Source organism: Parasteatoda tepidariorum, chromosome 2, assembly GCF_982258835.1.
Source record: "Parasteatoda tepidariorum strain Cologne lab strain chromosome 2, Ptep-v5.0, whole genome shotgun sequence".
NCBI lineage: Eukaryota > Metazoa > Arthropoda > Arachnida > Araneae > Theridiidae > Parasteatoda > Parasteatoda tepidariorum.
Genome location: NC_141756.1, coordinates 116,648,666 through 116,669,284, shown reverse-complemented (window position 1 = coordinate 116,669,284; position 20,619 = coordinate 116,648,666). Strand labels below are relative to the sequence as shown.

Genomic DNA, 20,619 nt, shown 5'->3' with positions numbered 1-20,619 from the left:
GATTTTTTTCGGTTGGATTTCAGAGGGTGGAAAATGAAGCCTGAAATAGAGAATATCTTGCAAAATGCAGCAAAGTTACACATAAGAGAACTAGAATCTCATCGAACTCAGGTCAGCAGACGCACATGCGGGCTCGGAAGTATTTCATCAAACATGTAAAATTATTGGCCCTTCCATACGCAATGGACCGACGGTAGGCCAAAATAGATTAGATTGCGATTGAATGAATTGTGAAAAGCACTCTTTTGTGTAATACCTGCGAAAATCTACATGTTTAAGAAAGAAAATATCATTTTGGAAAAGGGAAAACTAAGCAATTTTTAAAAACATCCAATGAAAAAAGCACCTTTAAGGTCTTTTAAAAATGTTGGAAATCAAAAAAAAATCATCCTTAAGCAATTTTTAAAAACGCTATGCACCATGTAAAAAATTTCTTTAAAGCATCATTTTCTGAAATGTGTATGTATCTTCTTAAAAGAATATTTCAAGCTCCAAGCACTCAAATTGTTATGTTTTATTTTTGAAAACTTAAAAACATATAAAATTTTACTATAATTAAGATAGATACTAAATTCACCAATCATTGATATAGAGCCAGGACAGAGTGATTGCCTCCCAATGAGTTGACCTGGCTGTAATTCCTAACAATGGCTAGTCAATACAAATTCTGCTTCTGGGTTGCACTGGTCACCGTGCTGACGTAAAATTTCTTTAGTATAGGCGGATCACGACTTAGGATGTCAAGGCTAACAGTGATTTCCCTTCCCTTAATGCAAATGTGGGTTAGTTTCACACAAAAATTATCCACAAAGGCTAATTCAGGGTTGCCACTCAAATCTGGAGTAAAAAAAAATTCCTGTGTTTTTCCTGTACATATTATACACAATATATTAAGAGGAAACAACAATTACTGCATGTGAGCTATATTGGGCTATCTATATTTATTAGTTTGAATCGCTGGAAAAACAGCTGAATATACTTAAATAATATTATACTAAATGAAAAAGTTTAGCATAGCTGAAATATCATGGTTAAATATCCCATAGATTACACTTTGAGTGGTCACCATTTTTCGAAAGACATAAATAAGAAACAAAATTCCCTGTATTTTCCCAGTTTGTAAAGAAAAATCAAAATTCCCTGCATTTTCCCCATTATTTCAAGTAATTTTTAAATTCCCCGTATTTTCCTGTTCTCCCTGTGGAGTGGCAACCCTGTAATTTGTCCAGATTCAAGAGTTTCTTTCAGGGTGACCACTCAAATATCCCTGATTTTTCCAGTAAAAATCTTAAAATTTTCAGGTCAGCGTGCTTTTTTTTTTTTTTTTTTTGTGTGTGTGTAGTATAGGTACAAGAAAAGTGTCAATATTAGTGTATTAGTCAATATGTATGTATATATGTCAATATGTGTAGTATTTCATTTAAAATGCTATTTTTTTAATATATCAACTTGAATAGATGTCGAGGAAACAATCTTTATCTTGCAGAAAATAACGCTTTTAATGAATAATAAAAATTAAAAAAAAATTTAAAGTGTTAAATAGTTTTCGCCCAAAATGTAACAAATAGCAATCACCCAAAACAACCTTGGATTAGTACTGCTAAATATACTTTTATTAAGCAAAAGAAAATAATTCCAGGTGATTAGAAACCAATAAATTTTTATATTTATTTACATTTCAATATAAGGCCATTTTATACTGAATTCTATCCAAACAGTGCTCTTCATAAAATTCATTGAAATAATCTTTCTTAAACCAATATCATAAGTCAAATGTTTAAATAATATTGTTTGTTTGGAATTATCACTATTATTTTAAGACATATTTATTATTTGTCTTTACAAATAATAAATATGTCTTAAAATAATTGCCAAATTTCTTGTTGCATATTCTATTGGAAAAAAAACTAGATAAAATTCTTTAAATTTTCTTCTTTTTCTTATTAGAATATATTAAGAATTCCGATCTAACATGGTTTCCTAGTATAGATGAGTTAATTGTTTTTGTTTTTACATCTTGGCAATTCCATGGTGTCGGAAAAAAATAACATTAATTTCTTAGAAAAACTATCTTATAAAACAAAAGATTATAATCATCAAATTTTTACATTAAATATTTAGTATATCATAACTTATCGAAAAACAATTTGTTTTATAAAATCTGATTATTATAAGTTCAAATTAAATGGATTAAATTGTTGCTGTCAGATATAAATCGCACAAAAGCAAAAGATGACTACTAATTTACAAATTGTCTAAACTCTGTGAATTTGTTTGCAATTTAAATGCAAACTTGACTGAAATTTGAAGATGACATTTGAATAAAAAATTCGATGCAGTTGTTTGTGAAATATGATACATAATTAATTTGAAATTATTTACTTCAATGTCAGACGCAAATTTCTAAAATTGGATAGAAATTTAAGTAAATGGTAACCATCATAATGACTGAAAATTACTTTAATTTTAATCTTAATGCTATAAACATTAATTTTCAATTGAATAGCTTCTTTAAATTGAAATTGTCTAATATTTCCTGTAGGAATGGTCGGATTAATATGTTTTATAACATTTTCCATCTTATAAAAATTAGTTAAAAAAATCACTCATTTTAAGTATGCAATCTATATTAACAACAATGTAATATACTAACAACAATGTAATATACTAACAACAATGCAACAACAATGTAATACAGGATACGTTCCATCAAAGTAGAGCGTAAGGCGAAACAGCACTAAACGAGGCTATCTTAACATGCAAATAATGGGGTTAGGGAAAGATGGATAGAAAATTGGTTAGGTATTAAATTCAATAATTATGTTTTTTTTAATAAAAATAAAACCTAACATTTATTTCTCACAAAAATAAAAACAATATAAACAATATGTACTTATAAAAGCAAATAAAATTCTAAGTCAGTCAGATCATTCAGTCTATTTTGTGTCTCCAATTTTCTGCCTTTTTGTCAAGAAGGCATCTAATGTAGTTTGTGTTTTCCTTTTGCGTTCTGTTAGAAGTTTTTGATAAGTGGATAAAGCATATATAACACTCCGTCTTGCTCTTCAACTCCTGTCAAAGTTTGGATCATTTTCAACAAATTGGTCCATAATTTCAGTTATAGTGGTCAAACTCCTTTTTTACAACGCCATCGAAAGTTCTTTTTGCTCTTCTTCGAAATCACTACTATCAATATTTTTGTTTTCTTCTTGCTCAGTTAATTCTTTGAGCTCATCATTAGAAAGGCTAGCTGCTGTTTCTTGAACTATTTCTTCGACGTCTTCCACATTTGCCTCATCTAAACCGGTTTGTTTTGCTAATTCCACTATTTCTTCCCGGATTTCATCCATATTGAGAGAGTGTCCAATGTCTTCGCTCTTACTTAAATCTGGCCAAATGTTCTTCCATACTCCTTTTAAAGATCTTTCTGTTATCTCATTCCAAGAAAGGTTTATGTTTTCTACAGCATTCATGATATTGTAGTTTTTCCAAAATTCTATTATTGATTGCTTCTCTTCTCCGTCTATTTTGTCAAACTTCTGCTTTAATGTTCGCCGCAAGTAATAAGCCTTAAAATTGGATATAACGCCTTGGTCCATTGGTTGGATTAAGGCAGTTGTGTTAGGCGGCAAAAAAGCCACTTCGACTGGAATGCATGTTGTTAAGTCTGATAAATTTGTTGGGTGGCTTGGAGCATTATCAATTAATAGTAGTGCTCTTTGTTCAAGTTTTTTAATTTCGCAATTACATTTAACAGACAGACAGAAATGTTCAGTGAACCAATCCTGGAAAATTTTCATAATTATCCATTATTTTTTATTAGACTCCCAAATTACAGGTAAAGTTGATTTAGATATGCCTTTCATCCCTCTTGGATTTTTGGAGTGGTAAACTAGTAGTAGTTTTAATTTGAAATCTCTGCTTGCGTTACCACCCAGTAGAAGTGTTGAGCGATCTTTTGCGGCTTTAAATCCTGATGCTCGTTTCTCTTCACGGGATAGAAATGTTCGCTTTGACATTTTTTTCCAAAATAGGCCTGTTTCATTGACATTAAAAACCAATTCTAGAGGACAGCTTCTTTATTCAATTATTGTTTTTAATGTCGGTGGGAATTCAGTTGCCGCTTTCGTATCACCACTTGCTGCTTCTCCTGTAATCTTTATGTTGTGAAGATTATTTCAATGCTTAAATCTATCAAACCATCCTCGACTAGCAACGAAAGTTTCACTTATGTCACATGCTTCAACCTGAATGTAATAAAAAATTCTTCTAGCTTTTTCCATTATGATAGATTGGCTTAATGGCATATTGCGTTCAATTTCTTGGTCAATCCATATAAACAGTCGTTTTTCCATTTCCTCTAGAATGCAGGGGTAATTGCGAGCCCAAGTCAAAATTCCGGAAAATTTCTTGAGTTAAAAAAAAAAAAAAAAAAAACAGTTTAAATTGAAAAAAATTCAAACAAGGTTTTTTTCATTTTTCTCAATATTTCTTAGTTTACTTAAAATATATTTAAAATTTTACACATAACTATACCATTTACACATACCTATGATGACTTGAAGAAGTAATTAAAATTTACAAGTAGGTCTTTCTTTCTTGAGTTTATGATTATAACACCTATTTACTGATAAAAAATGAACATTAATCATGAATATAAGCTAATAAAGTATCTCTCTGGCTCTCCCTTACAAACACACAAAATAAACTGTGTTTTTAAGTTCCACCTTTGAAAATTTGATCTCCGAAAATTTCTGTGATCAATTATTTTTTTAAACGTCTGAACCTTTGATCTCCGGAAACTTCCGGATCACTGTTAGCGAAAATTCCGGAAATCCGGATTTTTTCCAGAGCACAATCAGCCCTGATAATTTTATATCTAGAATGGGTAATTCTAGTTGCAGAGCTTGACGTAGTTTCAGTTGCAGATGACAGTATTTTTTTCTTTCTTCTTAAGAATTGTCCTTATCGTTAAAGTTGCCAAATTCAATGCAGCACTAATTTGAGATTGACGTTCACCAGAATCGAATCTTCCAATCACTTGCATTTTAGTTTCCAGTGAAATGCTTTTTCTGGTTGCTTTCTTTTCTTGTTTTTCATTATCACCCACGATAAAAACTAAAGATCGTAATATTTGTCACTGTATTAATTGTTATAGTAATATATAAATTTATATGTACTTACAATAATGTCAACAAATGTTTCAAATGATAAAAATGCGTCCGTACAGCACCGCACCGAACCAGAAACACAACTATACTGTTTCGGATATGTTATGTACATATTTGGGGGAGTCCCCGCGCACAATTTCAGGGAATCCCCGGGTTGAAATAAAAGAGCGCTAAACCGAAACAGCGCTAAACCGAAACAGCGCTAAACGAAACAGTGTTAAGCGGGGTCTTACTGTATATTAACATCAATGTAATATATTAACAACAATATAAATAAACTCATATTTAAGCAATATTTTCTTAAATTTAATCATTTTAAAAATGGAATAAAAAACTACATTTTTTTCATTTATTTTTTAAAAAAATATGGGAAAAAATTTTAAAAAAATTCTAAATTTTTATATCCAATAAAAAAATTTCCATTGAAAAAATAATAATAATCACTATACATTAAAAGGAGACAAAAATGTTTTTTACTGTATTATTAGCCTATAAAATTTTTTTCTGGGAACCGGAAAAATGATAATAATAGCTTTATTTATTACCTGCATAAAATTAAACAATCTTTTTGTAGCAGACAATATTTACCGATTTGCCTTTTACTTCTATTTAGTGGCATAGCTAGCAGTGAACAAGAAAGAGCAGATGTCCGGTCGTAGCATAAAAGATTGGCCAAATTTTTGGGGAAAAATTTAATATTAATTCTAGAATAAATTTTTATCTCTTCTTAATACCCCCTCTCCAGTTTCATTGACCAATTACAGGCCCAATAAATAACTAATAATTTTTATCCTATTCACCAAAAAATTTAATAGGGTGTGAGTTATTGTAGTTTGCTATGCAAGTAGGTTTAATATTTTTTTTCACAAATTTTTTTTTTTATTCAAAAAAAATAATAAATAAATAAATAGGTAACTACAGAATGTTCTGAAAAAAAATTTCTCTCTCTAAATACATACACAAAATGATTGATTTAAAATGTTCTAAATGAAGTTAAATTGTTACTAAAAATAATTAAAACTGAGATACTTACCTCAAATAAATAAAAAAAATAAAATTAAAAAAAAATATTAAAACTTCGTTGATCAATTTTAAGTTAAAATATAAATAACTCAAAGTACAGCAAATTTTATTAGGTTACTGAGGTGAAATACATTATTGTAAATTAACCTTAAGGAATATTTATATTGTTTCTCTTCATATTTTACTTCATTTTATAAAGAAAAAGTGAAATATGAGATGAAAATAAATAAAAACAAATGTAATTAAAAGAAAAGCAGTGGTGTCTGAGTGGTGTGTAGAAATAATTAATTATTAATTTACAATAAAAATATTTATTATTATCAAAATCTTGCTTTAAACAGAAAAAATAATGTGATTATATGAAATCCTAGTGCTACAGTACAATTAATTATTTATTTTGGTGTCGCAGATAAAACATCAAAAGTGTATCTTGAGAATTTTTTTTTTGTAAATCAAAATGAGAACTGTTTCTACATATTTGTGCTGTTTTGTTATAGTTTACTTTAATTATTATTCTTTCCGTTTTCTATTATTAGTGTGAAATTTTAAAAAAAAACTGTACTTTATTACAGATTCCCTTACCAAGGTTGAAAATTTCAAATGATGTATACCTTCATTTAACAGCCTATAACTTAATGAAAACTGATATTTATAAGTTAAAAATCATTATTTTTAAATCTTCAATTTTCTACCTCGGAAATCATACCTAGTTTACTTAATATTGAGTTTAAAATTTTGGTCATCTAGTTGCCCAACTTGAAATCTGTCTCTGTACAGTGCAGAACAAAAAAAAAACAAAGTTTTGTTTTCCTTCTTTCTAATAAACAAATATAAATTAATTTTTTTCCATTCTAAGTTTATAAATTTTTTAACATAATTTCCATACATTCCCTTGTCAGCTTTTAAGAGTAAAAGGAGAAACAATTTTGGAAATATCATAAATGTAATAATTGTAACAATTTTGCTATAAATGATTCATTGGCTTTGTTGAGAAAAAATAATTCATTGGACAAAAGCTTTGAGAAAAAGAGTGCAAGATAAAATCTCTAATTAAATTATAACCAATTATTTTATGGAGAATTTTATAAAGTTAAAAATAGTTAAAAATACTAAAACATTTTGAATAATTAGGTTAAAAGAAAAAATACCCGCAAAGCATCGAAACAAACTTGAACAATTAATGAATTCAGTCCACAGACTAAAAGATTTAAAAAAAAAAAAAAAATATCCACTTTTATAAACCGAATCAAATATCCTAATGCTTTCTTCCACATTTTTGCCTTTCCTAAACTGCATAACCTCAAAAGAGGTCAAAGATTTCTCCATTCATTTCCCAACATGGAAGAGTTTGAAATGACATTCTAGTTTAGCAGGGTAATAATGAAGAGAATTTTAATGCAAGATAAGTATTGCTGAGTTGATGATATTTAAACTTCTTTACGATAAATTTACATCTAAATAAAAGCGAATATAACGGTGGTAAAGTAATTGAAATTAAGTGAAAAATTCCAGCTTTGCTTTGAAATTCCCTGATTTTTCCAGGTTTTCCAGGTGGGTGGCCACCCTGTTCTTTGTCTTCTAGTTTTATTCAAAATTACAAGGAGACAGAGTTAAGCATTGATATTCCTAAAACCCAATATGTGTCAGCTGTGCACATACTACCCCTCCCCCCACACACACTGGTTATAAAATAATGTAAAATTATTGTTATAAATTCAGTTGGAAGAAAAACTAATAATGTCATTATTAACAATTGTCTCACGGTATTTCACTCATGATGTGAACTGCATAGAACTACAAGATTATACTGACTCAAAACACACACACATCATGATATGGCCAAGCATCTAAAAAGTTTTTGTGGGCACCATCTTTTACAATTTTACCTATGTTGAAAGAAGAAGAGGTAAAATACTGCAAAATTTTTGACAACGGTCAGGCAAAGTAGGCATCTTCTCTCTCCTCTCTCTTAACTTCTACACAGGAGCCGTTGTGGCGCAGGGGATAGAGCCTTCACCTTCCAATGAGATGAACCGGGTTGGAATCCCAGCGATGACAGATTGATACGAATTCCACAGCTGGCTCACACCAACCACAACCACAGTGCTCACATAAAATATCTTCAGTGGTTGACAGATCATGAGTTAAGAGTCCCTTTCCCAGCAGACTAACAGTGTGAAATTTCCGTGGTTTCTTTGTGAATGAGGGTTAGTTCTGTCAAAAAGTCCTTCTCGAAAACTAGTTTGTCCCAATGCTTGAACTAGGAGTCATCTTTAGGCTTGGATTCAAAATTACAAGACTACGAAGTTAACATTGATAGCTGTAAACTCAGAATTGGATAAAATAAAAAACATTTATCTATTTATTCATGCATGAAATTCTGTTTGTTTTTTTCAATTTATGTATATCACGGTCCTGCAAAAATATCTGAATTCACAAAGGGAAATAATGAAGTTCGGGTTCAGTACAATATTCTTGCTGGGTGTTTAAAAAAAAATATAAGTGAAATATCCTCAGTGGTAGACGGATCATAGGTTAGAGTCCTTTTGCCATCAGGCTAATTGTGGAAGGTTCCTCTCCATACAACGCAAATGCGGGGAAGTTCCATCAAAAAGTCATCCATGAATCAAATTTCTCCTAATACTTGATTCAGGAGTTCCCTTGTCTTCTGGGTTAGGTTCAAAACTACAAGGCTACGGAGTTAAACAATCATAAGTAGTCGTAAACCCAAAAATTGGATCGGCCCGTTTGACGGCGGTTAAATAATTAAATGACTTCCACACCACAACTGACAAAAAAACGTTCACTCGATATAGATCGAACATACACCTCACAGCACGCGCACGTCGAGCATTCGGTCGGCCGCCAGGGTCGAACTCGTGATCTTCGGCACCCCACCACTAGTAACGGGGATGCCTAAAACGACGCATTCATTACAAACATCAAATGGTATGCATACCTAGCCATTTTATCCATCAAATTAACCAACTGAATAGCTTCGTGTTCCTTCTGCTCCTCTGTCATATTTTCCAGTGGATTAGGTAGTGGCTCCTGGTAACACCCCAATACTGGATTGATTCTAGAAATAATCAATTATTATGCTTGTAAAAATTATTTGATCAAATGATTTTTTTAATTAATAAATAGATATCTTAGGTTCAAATGCAACTCAATATACTTTTAGATACTTGATTACTTTTTTTTTTTTCAAAGTCTCGTGCCCTGGGATCTTTGTGAATGATTATTGACCTCGCCATTTTGACTTTTAACCAAAATTATCCTTTAACATCTAGATATTATTTCAAGAACAAAATGAAATGGCTAAATCATGTTTCTTCTTTATTTCCCACCTTTTAATTTTAAGATAAGTAATGTCTTTGCTAAATTTCACGTGTTCATGCTTTTTTACCTCGATTGATAAATTTCTGTAAATTATATTCCCAGTTTCTAATGAAAAAATACCTAATGACGTCAAATATCTAAAATTATTGCCTAATTATTCGGCCATCAAAAAGAAAACCTATAAATATATTACTAGTACTATATTACCAACTTAGTTGTACTAATTGTTTAAAATAGCAATTCATACTTCTTAAAAATCATAATTATAAAATTTGTTATTTAACCTCCACGTACAGCTCTTGCAATTCGAGCGGGGTATCAGTTTCATCCCAGATTACAGGGTCACATAAATATTGTGGGTAGAGAATTTTTTCCCATTGTTTCAATACTGATCCCACAATTTTCCTGTGTAGGTTTTAAAAAAAAAATTTTATGCTTATTTTCGCTGCTAGATGGCACTAGAGTGTTCAGGATTTCTTTTTTCTCTTGCTTGATTTTTCTCTCACATATTTGTGAGTTTGCATACTTTTTTCTTTTCTTTCGAGTGATAAGCATTTATGAAAGATACGCATTTGCCGAGTATTGACTGCGTTATATGTACTAAATACTAATATATATACTAAAATCGAGACAAAATATTTAAAAATTGTATTCATTTGAAAACAAAAATATTGCATGAATTTTTTTTCACTTATAAACGCCTGCTGAAATAGCGGGCAGCATATTATATATTTTTTGAAAACGCAAAAGCTAATAAAATTCTTGTATTATTTTAATCTTATATATATGGATAACCACCAGCTAAATTTACCTTTCTATATAAAAAAGAAAAGTTATTTTGCTATTATCAGCAAAATATATTATCTATGTGTGTTACAATTCAAATCTGATGAAGATGTGAATTGTAACACACGTAGATAAAGAAAATACAACAAAAAATCTCCCCATATTTCAGGACTGGAAAGAATAAAAAATGAGCCATACGCTTAATATAGCTTAAACTAAATTTAACTTTTTTTTTAAATAAAAGATTTGATAGGAATATTTTTCACTACATCTCTGAAAAAGAGTTGACATCTTGATATTCAACTTTCATTAAAGTCCAGTCCAACTTACTTATCTTTCATTTTTAGATATTCTTCAGTATCACTGTCTTCTGATTCACTAGAATATATATTTCGTCCTCGACCCCCAAACATGAGTCCACGATTAGCGAGTAATCCTGCAGCATTGCCATATCCTGTATATTTCACCAAACGATCCACTGCACAATATTAGGAGAGAAAAATAAAAATCACTTATAAATTCTTTTTTCAAATAAATATAACATAATTTATAGAATGCACAAAATCATTATAATTTTTTTTATATATATTATTAGAACAGGGTTGCCACTCAAATCTGGAAGAAAAAAATTCCCGTGTTTACCCTGCACATATTAAACACAATATAATAAAAGAAACACAATTAAAGAAACACAATTATTGTGCTCCTGTTAATAATAGCCTTAATAATAGTTATTTAATAATAGTCAAAAAAATTTGAATTGCAAAGTAAATTTTTACATTATTTTAAAGAATGTTATTTTATACGACAAAATTTGGGTTGGCCGAATAGTTACTGAGAAATCGAAGGTGAATACTCATCTCAGAAACTATTTGACCGGCATTGTGCAAATTTTGTAATATAAAATTACATTCTTTAAAATGATAAAAATTTGTACATCTTACAATTCAATTTTTTTAACTATTATTAAACAGAATAATAAATTATTAAATAATATTTTTTGCATAGAATTATCCTTAAATAAAAGTATTTCATAATTTTAGGCGAAAATATTTTGATTCGCTTAAAAATTCCCAAGATATGGCAAAATATACAAAAAGTAAAATTAAGAAGTCTAAAATTTGAACCACTCTCCTCAAATTAAAGTTACCCCCCGTTTTTTGAAGGTCACAAATCAAAATCTGTTCATTAAACAGGGTTGCCACCCAATATGGGGCAATTTATAAGTACAGATTTTAAAGTGCCATCCCCGCCCCTATTTTATATAAAATATATACATATTATAATTACAGGGTTGCCGCTCAAATATGGAAAAAAAATTCCCTGCGTTTTCCCTGTTTATATTATACATAATATATTAAGAGGAAACAACAATTACTGTGCTCTTCTGTGAGCTATATTGGGTTAACTATATTTATTAGATTTAATTGCTGGAAAAACTTAGATAAAAAAAAAAGGAACAGCTGAACATACTTAAATAATGCTATAGTAAATGAAATAGTTTGAAATACCACACTTTGACATCCTGCAGATTATGCATTGAGTGGTCATCATTTCTTGAAAGTTCCTGTATTTTCCCAGTTTATAAAGAAAAAATCAAAATTCCTTGCATTTTCCTGTAATTTTAGGTGATTTTTAACTTCCCTGTATTTTCCCTATTCTCCCAGTGGAGTGGCATCCCTACAGAAGGAACAGTAATTAGCTTTAGCCCACAAACAATTTTCATGTGAGGGTTAAAGCTGCAAATTGGAGTTACTGTAACACTAATTCACATATAGCAGCCCATATGCCCAATGTAAAAATTTCAATTTTTAAAATCAGATAAATGAAGAACGCAACTGTATAGCAGTAACAACATTACTCAAAAAATTATTTTTGGATTGTATGACATAAAATTGATTACATAATCTTAAGTTTTACATGATAGTCAAATTAAAAAATACAATCTGTTATATAGTTAACGACAAAAATTGTATTTTGAAACTACATTACTTAAAATAACATACAATTTATGGTATCCTTAAAATTGTAAGATGTTTTTTCATTTATTATAATAAAACAAGTAATAAAAACTAATGCTGTTTTAGATACTTTTGGACAAATTTAATTCTTCTTGCACTACTGAACAAGACAACAACAATAAAAACTAATAAATAATTATTTTTAAAAAAAATTTATGAACAGGAGCACACAGTTTTTGAATCATTCAATTAGATCTAGAAATTCAATTATTTCTTAAAAGCAAAAATAAGAATCATAAAGGGGCACAAATTTTTGAAATTAACCAGGGTGCGTAGAAAAATCTTTAAAAAAAATAATAAGCACATTTTAAGTACTTTTCAAGCACTGAAAACATATTTTTAAGCACTATATGCATTAACAAAATGCAAAATAATTTTTAAACACTTTACATGATTATGATAAAATAACTAGTCTCTTTTCTTGATTATATTAGCCATTATGAAAAGATCTTTTTCGGTTTGGTATCAGAGGGTGGAAAATGAAACCTGAAATTGAGAATATCTTGTAAAATGCAGATATTCGTATCGCATTATTGCACATGAAAGTGCAATAATCTTACAGAACCCAGCTCAGTAGATGCTCAAACGGACTCGCAAGTATTTCATCAAACATGTAAAATGATTGGCACTATCATACATTACGTACTGAAGGCACGCCAAAATGGATTGTGGTTGAATGAATTGTGAAAACGTGGAATAAGACATTAAGAAAACCATGCTTTTGCATAATATTCAGCGAAAATCTACATTGTAAAGAAAAAAAACTCATTTTCGATAAGGGAAAATTAAGCACTTTTTAAAAACACCCCATGAAAAAAGCACCATTAAGGGCTTTTAAAGATCGAAAATAATCAACTTTATGCACTTTTTAAAAAACGCTATGCACCACATTAATTATTCAGACTATATTTTCAAGATAGTAATCACCCCTTTCACATTTTGAGGGTCAAAAATCTAAATCCATAAAAAAAAAAATGTTGCTTGAAAAAAGTTTGTCTTCGTGTCTTATTTTTTCCGCTTAGATTATGATTTCTATTAGTTAATAACTTTAAAAATTAAAACATCATCCTAGTTTCAGTATATTTGAAGCAATACATACATATATACAGTCGCACTCATTTATAATGAGCACAAAGGGACCGTAACATTATACTCGTTAAATCCGAGTGCTCGTAATAAACGGGTCCTTAAGGCAGGCGTGCAACCAGAAGAGGGGGGGGGGGGCTTGGGAAGTCAAATGATTAAGTTTACTTAAAATTTAATTAATACTTACTTACTTTATTTACATTAATTTTATTAAATACTTTTCTTAATTTAATGACAACTAACCCCCCCCCCCAACCAGCAAAAGATTTCTAGTTGCTCTACATTCTTAAAGGATAGAAACAATAAACGGAAAGAAAAATAAAGGAAAAGATTCTTATCAAAACATTTATTTTTTTCATTAATCTACATATTTAAAATAGTAGCTTGTTAGCTTACTTTGAACTCGTTCCCTGCATTTCTTATCATTTTGAAAGAAAGATCGAAAAGACTAGAAAGATGAGAAAAAAGATTGCAAGACAGAAAAATATTGCTCGCTAAAACCGGGTTTTGCTCGTTAAAAGCGACTTCTGTTCCATAGACTTAACATTGATCCAACCAAATATTTTCGTTTCCCTCGGTAAATCCGAGTTCTCGTTAAATCTGAGCTCGTTATAAATGAGTTCAACTGTATATATATATATATATATATATATATATATATATATATATATATATATATATATATATATATATATATATATATATAGTCAAACCTCCAGGAAACACAACCTCCTCTATTTACGACCATTATTGGGAGCCATGAAATTTTTTCCATAGACTTTGCATTGAAGTAAACCTTTAAGAGAGACCATTAAAATCTCTCCCAGCGACTTAGAAAACATCTGAACCGAATGCAGAAAAGATCAAATAAGGAAACATGAAAATATTAACAAAATAAATAATTAGATAAAAAGGTTCTTTTTTATTGACAATCCCTGAAAGAGATCTAAAATCACATGCAGCAGTCAAAGTGCACTAAAGACAATGCTATCAATCATTTATTTTTAGAGTTGAAAGTTAAATTAGAAAAAACTAAGCATCTCAAAAAAACAAACATTTTCTTCATTTTTAATAAATTTCATGATATAAAATTATATGCAAACTTAAACAAAAAACATAAGTGTTTATTTATTTAAAATACTTCCATCATTCATTGGTAAATTTGCAGATTGGATAGCCAAATTTCGCAACAAAAAATAATCATCTTTTAAGCACTCAAAAATACTTTAAGCACTTTTAAAAAATATCATATTTAGGATATGTGCAGTAATAATTTTTTTCTTATTGTTGAAAGTTTTTCATATATCCATTAACAAAATGCAAAATAAATTTCAATAATTTTCATGATTATAATAAAATAACTAGTTTCTGACAAAGAACTCTTCTTTTGACTATATTAGCCACCATAAAAAAAAATTTAAATATAACTATTATTTAAAAAGTTATCGAGTATATTTTCAGATTTAAATTAAAGTTGTTTATAAAAAACAAAATCTTAAGAAGATTAATATTATTGATCATACTGAATTTATAGATATGTAAAGAACTAACCCAACGAAGAAAGCTTTAATAAATTCATATTACAAATGTAAATCGGTGAATGACCCGCAACAAATTTTATTAAAATTTGTTACTAGGTTAAGTATTTCTTTAGAAAAAAAAATTATGATTAAAATTTTTTTTAAATAATTTTGAAATGTAAATACAATGAGTATTGAACCTAAATATTTTTTTCCTAAGTCAATTAGTGGGTCTCTACACTCTTAATATTTATCAAATCTGACATAATTGAATTTTTAATTTCAATTGTTTTTAGATCAAATCATTAAGAGATGAGAGAAAGCTTTTGTGGAATGACAAATTAAAATAACATAAGATATTTTGCTGCATTTAAAATATTGAAAGCAACTTACTTCATAAATTTTTAAAATCTTTCCTCGAAATATTATTAAATTTTTTCACAAACTGAAAATTTTTAAAAAAATTGCAATTAGTGGACAGTCCCACAGGTAAAAAGTCTTACATTTAAAAATCTCAATTAATTCTTATCTTTACTAAATTAAATGAACAAAAGGGAATTTTGAGGTGATGAAGCTTAATGTTTTTCCACTGCTTTGGGGATCTACAAGAAAATATGTAATTAGTCAAATGATCGCCAAGTCAAGTTTAAAGATTGTGGTATTAATCTTTGTGACAATGAAATAGCGCAAAAAGGTCATTAGCTTGCCAGTGACAAAGAAAATGGCGCTTCACCAATGATGAAATTAACAAGAGAAATAAAATTTTCTTTTGCTATAAGGGGATAAAAAATTGGCAATACAGTAGAGCGCTGATTATCCGAACTGCTCGGGACCGAATGTGGTTCGGATAATGAAAAGTTTGGATAGTTGGAAAGTTGTTTAAAATCTAGTTTAAATGATTATTATTTATGCACTAACTTCCCTTTTCTCACTTTTTCCAGGCTTAGAAATGGCAGTACTATTTAAAATAGCTCTGTCGTGTTTAAAAGTTTTTTTCTGCAATTTTTAAATCGTTTTTATCTATTTATTTTCCTTTTCTTTTTTTAAAATCATATTTCAGCTTTTTATAATTTTTTTTGTCAATTACTGATTTAAACCTTTTCTGTTCATTGCAAAAGAAATCCTGCAAAGACTTTTGTTTCAAAGAAGATGCTCTTTTTTGAGCAGCCCTTATTCTTTTTAAATAAATCAACTGAACTGGATCAACATCGTTTTGACGTTCTAGATTGTCAAAATGAAGCTCATATTCTTGGAAAATAATTTTCAGTTGAAGAGGGCTAAAAGGGTACGTAGGTTTAACTGTACAACAATACATACAGTGGTGGCCAAAAGTGTGGACATTTTTTGAAAGTTTCATGCTTTTCAACTTGTAGAATATGTTAATTTTACTTAAATACAAACGTTTATACATCAAATTGAAGGTAATTTAATGTAGAATTTAATAATAAATACAGTATTACAATATCTGTATTGCAAAAAAAGTTATGCAACTAATAGTAAGATCTTAGATTTGCATACCTTTAAAGTGATACTTACACAATCAATACTTAGTAGGATAACCCTTATTTTTTAAGACAGCTTCACAGCGTCTTTTCATCGAGTGAACGAGTGTTTGGAGTTCATCTTTCATAATCACATGGTGCTAAAGAATCAATTATAGCTTCAATAAGTTGTCTTGTATCGGATGGACGTTTTTTTTTTCATACAAGAATTTTAAAACGTCACCACAAATTTTCAATTGGATTGAGATCAGGGCTGTTTCCTGGCCATGGTAATATATCTATGCCTTTATTTTGAAACCATGCTTTGCATACTTTTGCTGTGTGGCATGGAGCTAAATCCTGCTGAAAAATAAATGGTGCGTTGTTGGGGAAGAGATCCCTGATGGAAGGTATCAATTTTGGTTTCAGGACAGTTTCGACGTATTTTTTGGCATTCAGGATGCCATCAATCACTTGAATTCGGCCCATGAATTCGACCATGAATTCGACCATCTGCAGACATACATGTCCAAATCTTGACATTTGTTGGCTTTTTTGTAGTTGCTTCAATGCAATCAGGATGAAGTGCTTCACCTACTCTACGTCTCACATATTTTCTACCATCACTACCAAAGAGCGATATTTTACTCTCATCGCTCCAGATTACTTACTTCCATTGATTTTCTGACCATATAATGTGTTCTTTTGCCCACTTAACTAGTTTTTCGCGTTGCTTTTGATTTAAATATAGTTTTTTCCTTAGAATTCTAGCTTGTAGTCTAAATCCTGATAACCTTCTTCTTATTGTTCTTGAACTTACTGCAATACATGCTGCATTCATTTCACATCTAATGGCATCTGATGAAATTTTTCTATCTTGAAGGCATAGCTGTTTAATTTTTCTATCGGCAGTAGCACTTGCACATTTTTTGTGTGCCTGATTTGGCTTTATTTTCCACTGATTCATTTTTTCATAACGTAAACAGAACTTTCGTACACCAGAACAAGTCACTGAACCACCAACTTGTCTTGCAATTTCAGCATAAGAGAGGCCATTTTCTCTCAATATGACAATTTGGCTTCTTTTTGTAAATGTCCAATTAGTTCTTCTTGTTGATGACATTGTTTAAAATTAGTTTAATTTAAAAAAAAGGACTTTAAATATTCAAAAACAGCAATACTCTATTTAATTGTACTAGTATGCATCATTCCGTAAAATATTTCCACAACAATAACTCTTTTACCATCCAAATAACCTAAACTATAGTTACAGACATTTGATTGGTCCTAAGAACAGTGTCTGTGATTGGCTAGCACGCTTTTATTACAAAACACGTTCTTATTCAAAACGATTCATGTTTGTTTGTTCTACTAAAATGAGCATAACTTTTTTTGTAATACAGATATTTTAATTCTGTTTTTGTTATTAAATTCTACATTAAATTACCTTCAATTTGATATATAAATGTGTGTATTTAAGTGAAAATTAATATATTCTACAAGCACACTAAGTTGAAAAACATGGAACTGTCAAAAAATGTCCACACTTTTGGCCACCAATGTATATGTCTGGCTACCATAAGAAAAGTGCTAAAAAAGGTTGTAAATTAAACATGATCATTAAATGTAGTGAATATTATTTACTTTTCTAAATTTAGAAAAATTGTCGATAAGTTAAAAAGTATTCTAAACTTGGAAGAAAGAAAAAAAGAATTCGGACATAGTTCAGATAATTGGACGTTCGGATAATCAGCGTTCTACTGTATTTAGTTGATCAGCAGTTTTCCAGTTGCATTTCCACACCAAGAAAATGACACTCACTAAAATTGTTTTGAAAAAATTCATGCACCTTCAATAACATTTTGAAGTCAATGAATGTAATCTTAAGAACGACCAACCTCCTTCACTGTTCCACAGTAAAATGGTCATTATTGGAGGTTGAGAGGCTTCACTATATATATATATATATGTATATATATTTACTGATTATACAGCCATATTAAGTTAATAGAAAATTTTAGCAGAAAAAATTGTTTATTGTTTTAAATGAATAAAATTCTTAAAAAGTTTTTCTTTAAGTAATTAGTTCCGTGAGAATAACACAAATTATTAATTACCAGGGTGCATAGCCAGATTTTTCAACAAAAAAATAAGCATCTTTTAATAGTACTTTTTAAGCTCTCAAAAAATATTTGTAATCGCTTTCCAAAAAAACACAATCTTAATTATAATCTGTTCAGTAATAAAAATTATTTTTTCTATCGCTTAAAGTTCTTAATTTATAAACCTAAAATCAATAAAATTCTAAGACGTTTTCAAAAACTTTACATAATCATGAGAGAATAACTAGTTTCTGATAAATATTGGATAGAAAAATCAAGAAATTCATGAATTTTTTGTAATTTAGAACGATCATTGACATGACAAAAAAAATCTCTTTATAAAAGATTAAAAAAGTTAAGCACTTTTTACAAACCCTGAATAAAAAAAAGCACCTTTAAGGGCTTTTGAAAAACGTAAATCAAAAATAAGCACCTTTAAAAACATTATGCACCCTAATTACTTATAAAGAAAATTTTATAACTACAAACCAATCACCAATTAATAGCTAAATTTAAAATACAAAAATTTAACAACATAAAAGATCACAGACCTTTCTCTTTGCACAACACGAAAAGAAAATCAGCAACCAATTCTTTAACATCAAACACAGGAGAAGTCATGAGTTTAACCAGCCTAATGAAACATAACAATAAAATTACTATCACCTCATAAGAACATCTACATTCATAAAAATTATTGACAGTACATATTTTTTCAACTACAAAACAACAAATTTAGATATTAACCCCTTCTTTAGTTTATAAAATATAAATTCAACTGAAATAACAATATTACATAATTAGTTATAAAAATAATTGATTATTAAAATGTTTGTCATAAAAACTTTGTTTAACTTACTTTCCAAGCTTATATATTTTCACAATACATAAATTGCTTACATCTTCAAATTTTAAACAAATCCTTGAACATGTTTTGATTGAAGAAAATGTCCTTTTTTTCTGCAGGTTGATTCATTAAAAGAGGTGGGGGGGAATACAAACTAACCTGTTTCTCAAAGTAATTCCATCTTCTGGACGATTCATGACATCCTTTAATGGAGGCAAAACCTAATAAATTGGAGTATCTATTTTAGTTTAATATTTATAACACATTGCCAAGGTTGCCACAGAAAAAAAAATGGATGAAATAGTTGCTTTTAGTAGCCTAATGCATGAAAATAATTGCCGAAAACTATGAAAATAGTTGCCTAAATAAGAACATCGTCAAATGCGACTAAAATTTTGTTAATGACTTAATTGTCATATATCATGATCCATTTCATCAAGTTGGTGGCAAATATAAACATTTTTATATAAATGTTAATGTTCTAGCACAATTTTCCCTTTTACCAATAATTTATCTAGGATATATATATGTAAAATGATGCAGTCGGACCGAGCAGGGAAACAGACACAGGATTTTAATGAAATCAGATGTATTTTATTTAGATCATGTTCTTATGGAAGAACAGCGAAAAGTGATGTTAACTCCATTCAGGATCTGTCTTTCTGGTAGGGAAAATCTTGCAAATAATCCGAAAATGTCTCTATTTAGGGAAATCTTAGAAATTACTATTGGTTCATGAGCTTACTCAAGTGATTCCCATGGCTTAAAAGGGAAAAAAGATCTTTATTTAAATTTATGCATAGTTGGGCCAAAAATAGAATTAGAAACAGGATGTGGCTTTTAAAAGTGTGAGAAAATATTTCGATTAGAATAATTAATTAGGATAACATAAAAAGATCAATTGAAGCTTTTTATGTTACATATATATATATATATATATATATATATATATATATATATATATATATATATATATATATATATATATATATATATATATATATATATTGTTTTTTTTTAAAATATATGGAATTTTGAAGCAATAACCATTGAAAAGGCGACCAAGAAACGAAATAGACTTACAAAAGAATCATCAGATTAAAAAGTGAAGACTTAAATTTGCAATTCAAAATTTTCAAATTTTTTTTATTTTTCAAGAAAAAAAAAGTGTGTTCAAAAGCTATCGTGGGCTGCAGATTTTGAACCCAATTAATGCTAAAAAAAACATAGCTAGGAGTAC

At 29.1% G+C, this 20,619-nt stretch overlaps 1 protein-coding gene across 1 annotated transcript in view; it reads right to left on the bottom strand.

The window, feature by feature from the left end:
* ric8a (ric8 guanine nucleotide exchange factor A) overlaps nt 1-20,619 on the bottom strand; it is a 48,083-nt gene that overhangs the window by 2,968 nt on the left and 24,496 nt on the right. Inside the window, exons 11-14 of the mRNA XM_016073424.4 lie at nt 19,539-19,600; nt 19,084-19,166; nt 10,653-10,800; nt 9,154-9,273 (exon numbers count right to left, since the gene is read on the bottom strand). Of these exons, the coding sequence (XP_015928910.2) occupies nt 9,154-9,273; nt 10,653-10,800; nt 19,084-19,166; nt 19,539-19,600 (413 nt within the window). The remainder of the gene's footprint in view (nt 1-9,153; nt 9,274-10,652; nt 10,801-19,083; nt 19,167-19,538; nt 19,601-20,619) is intronic.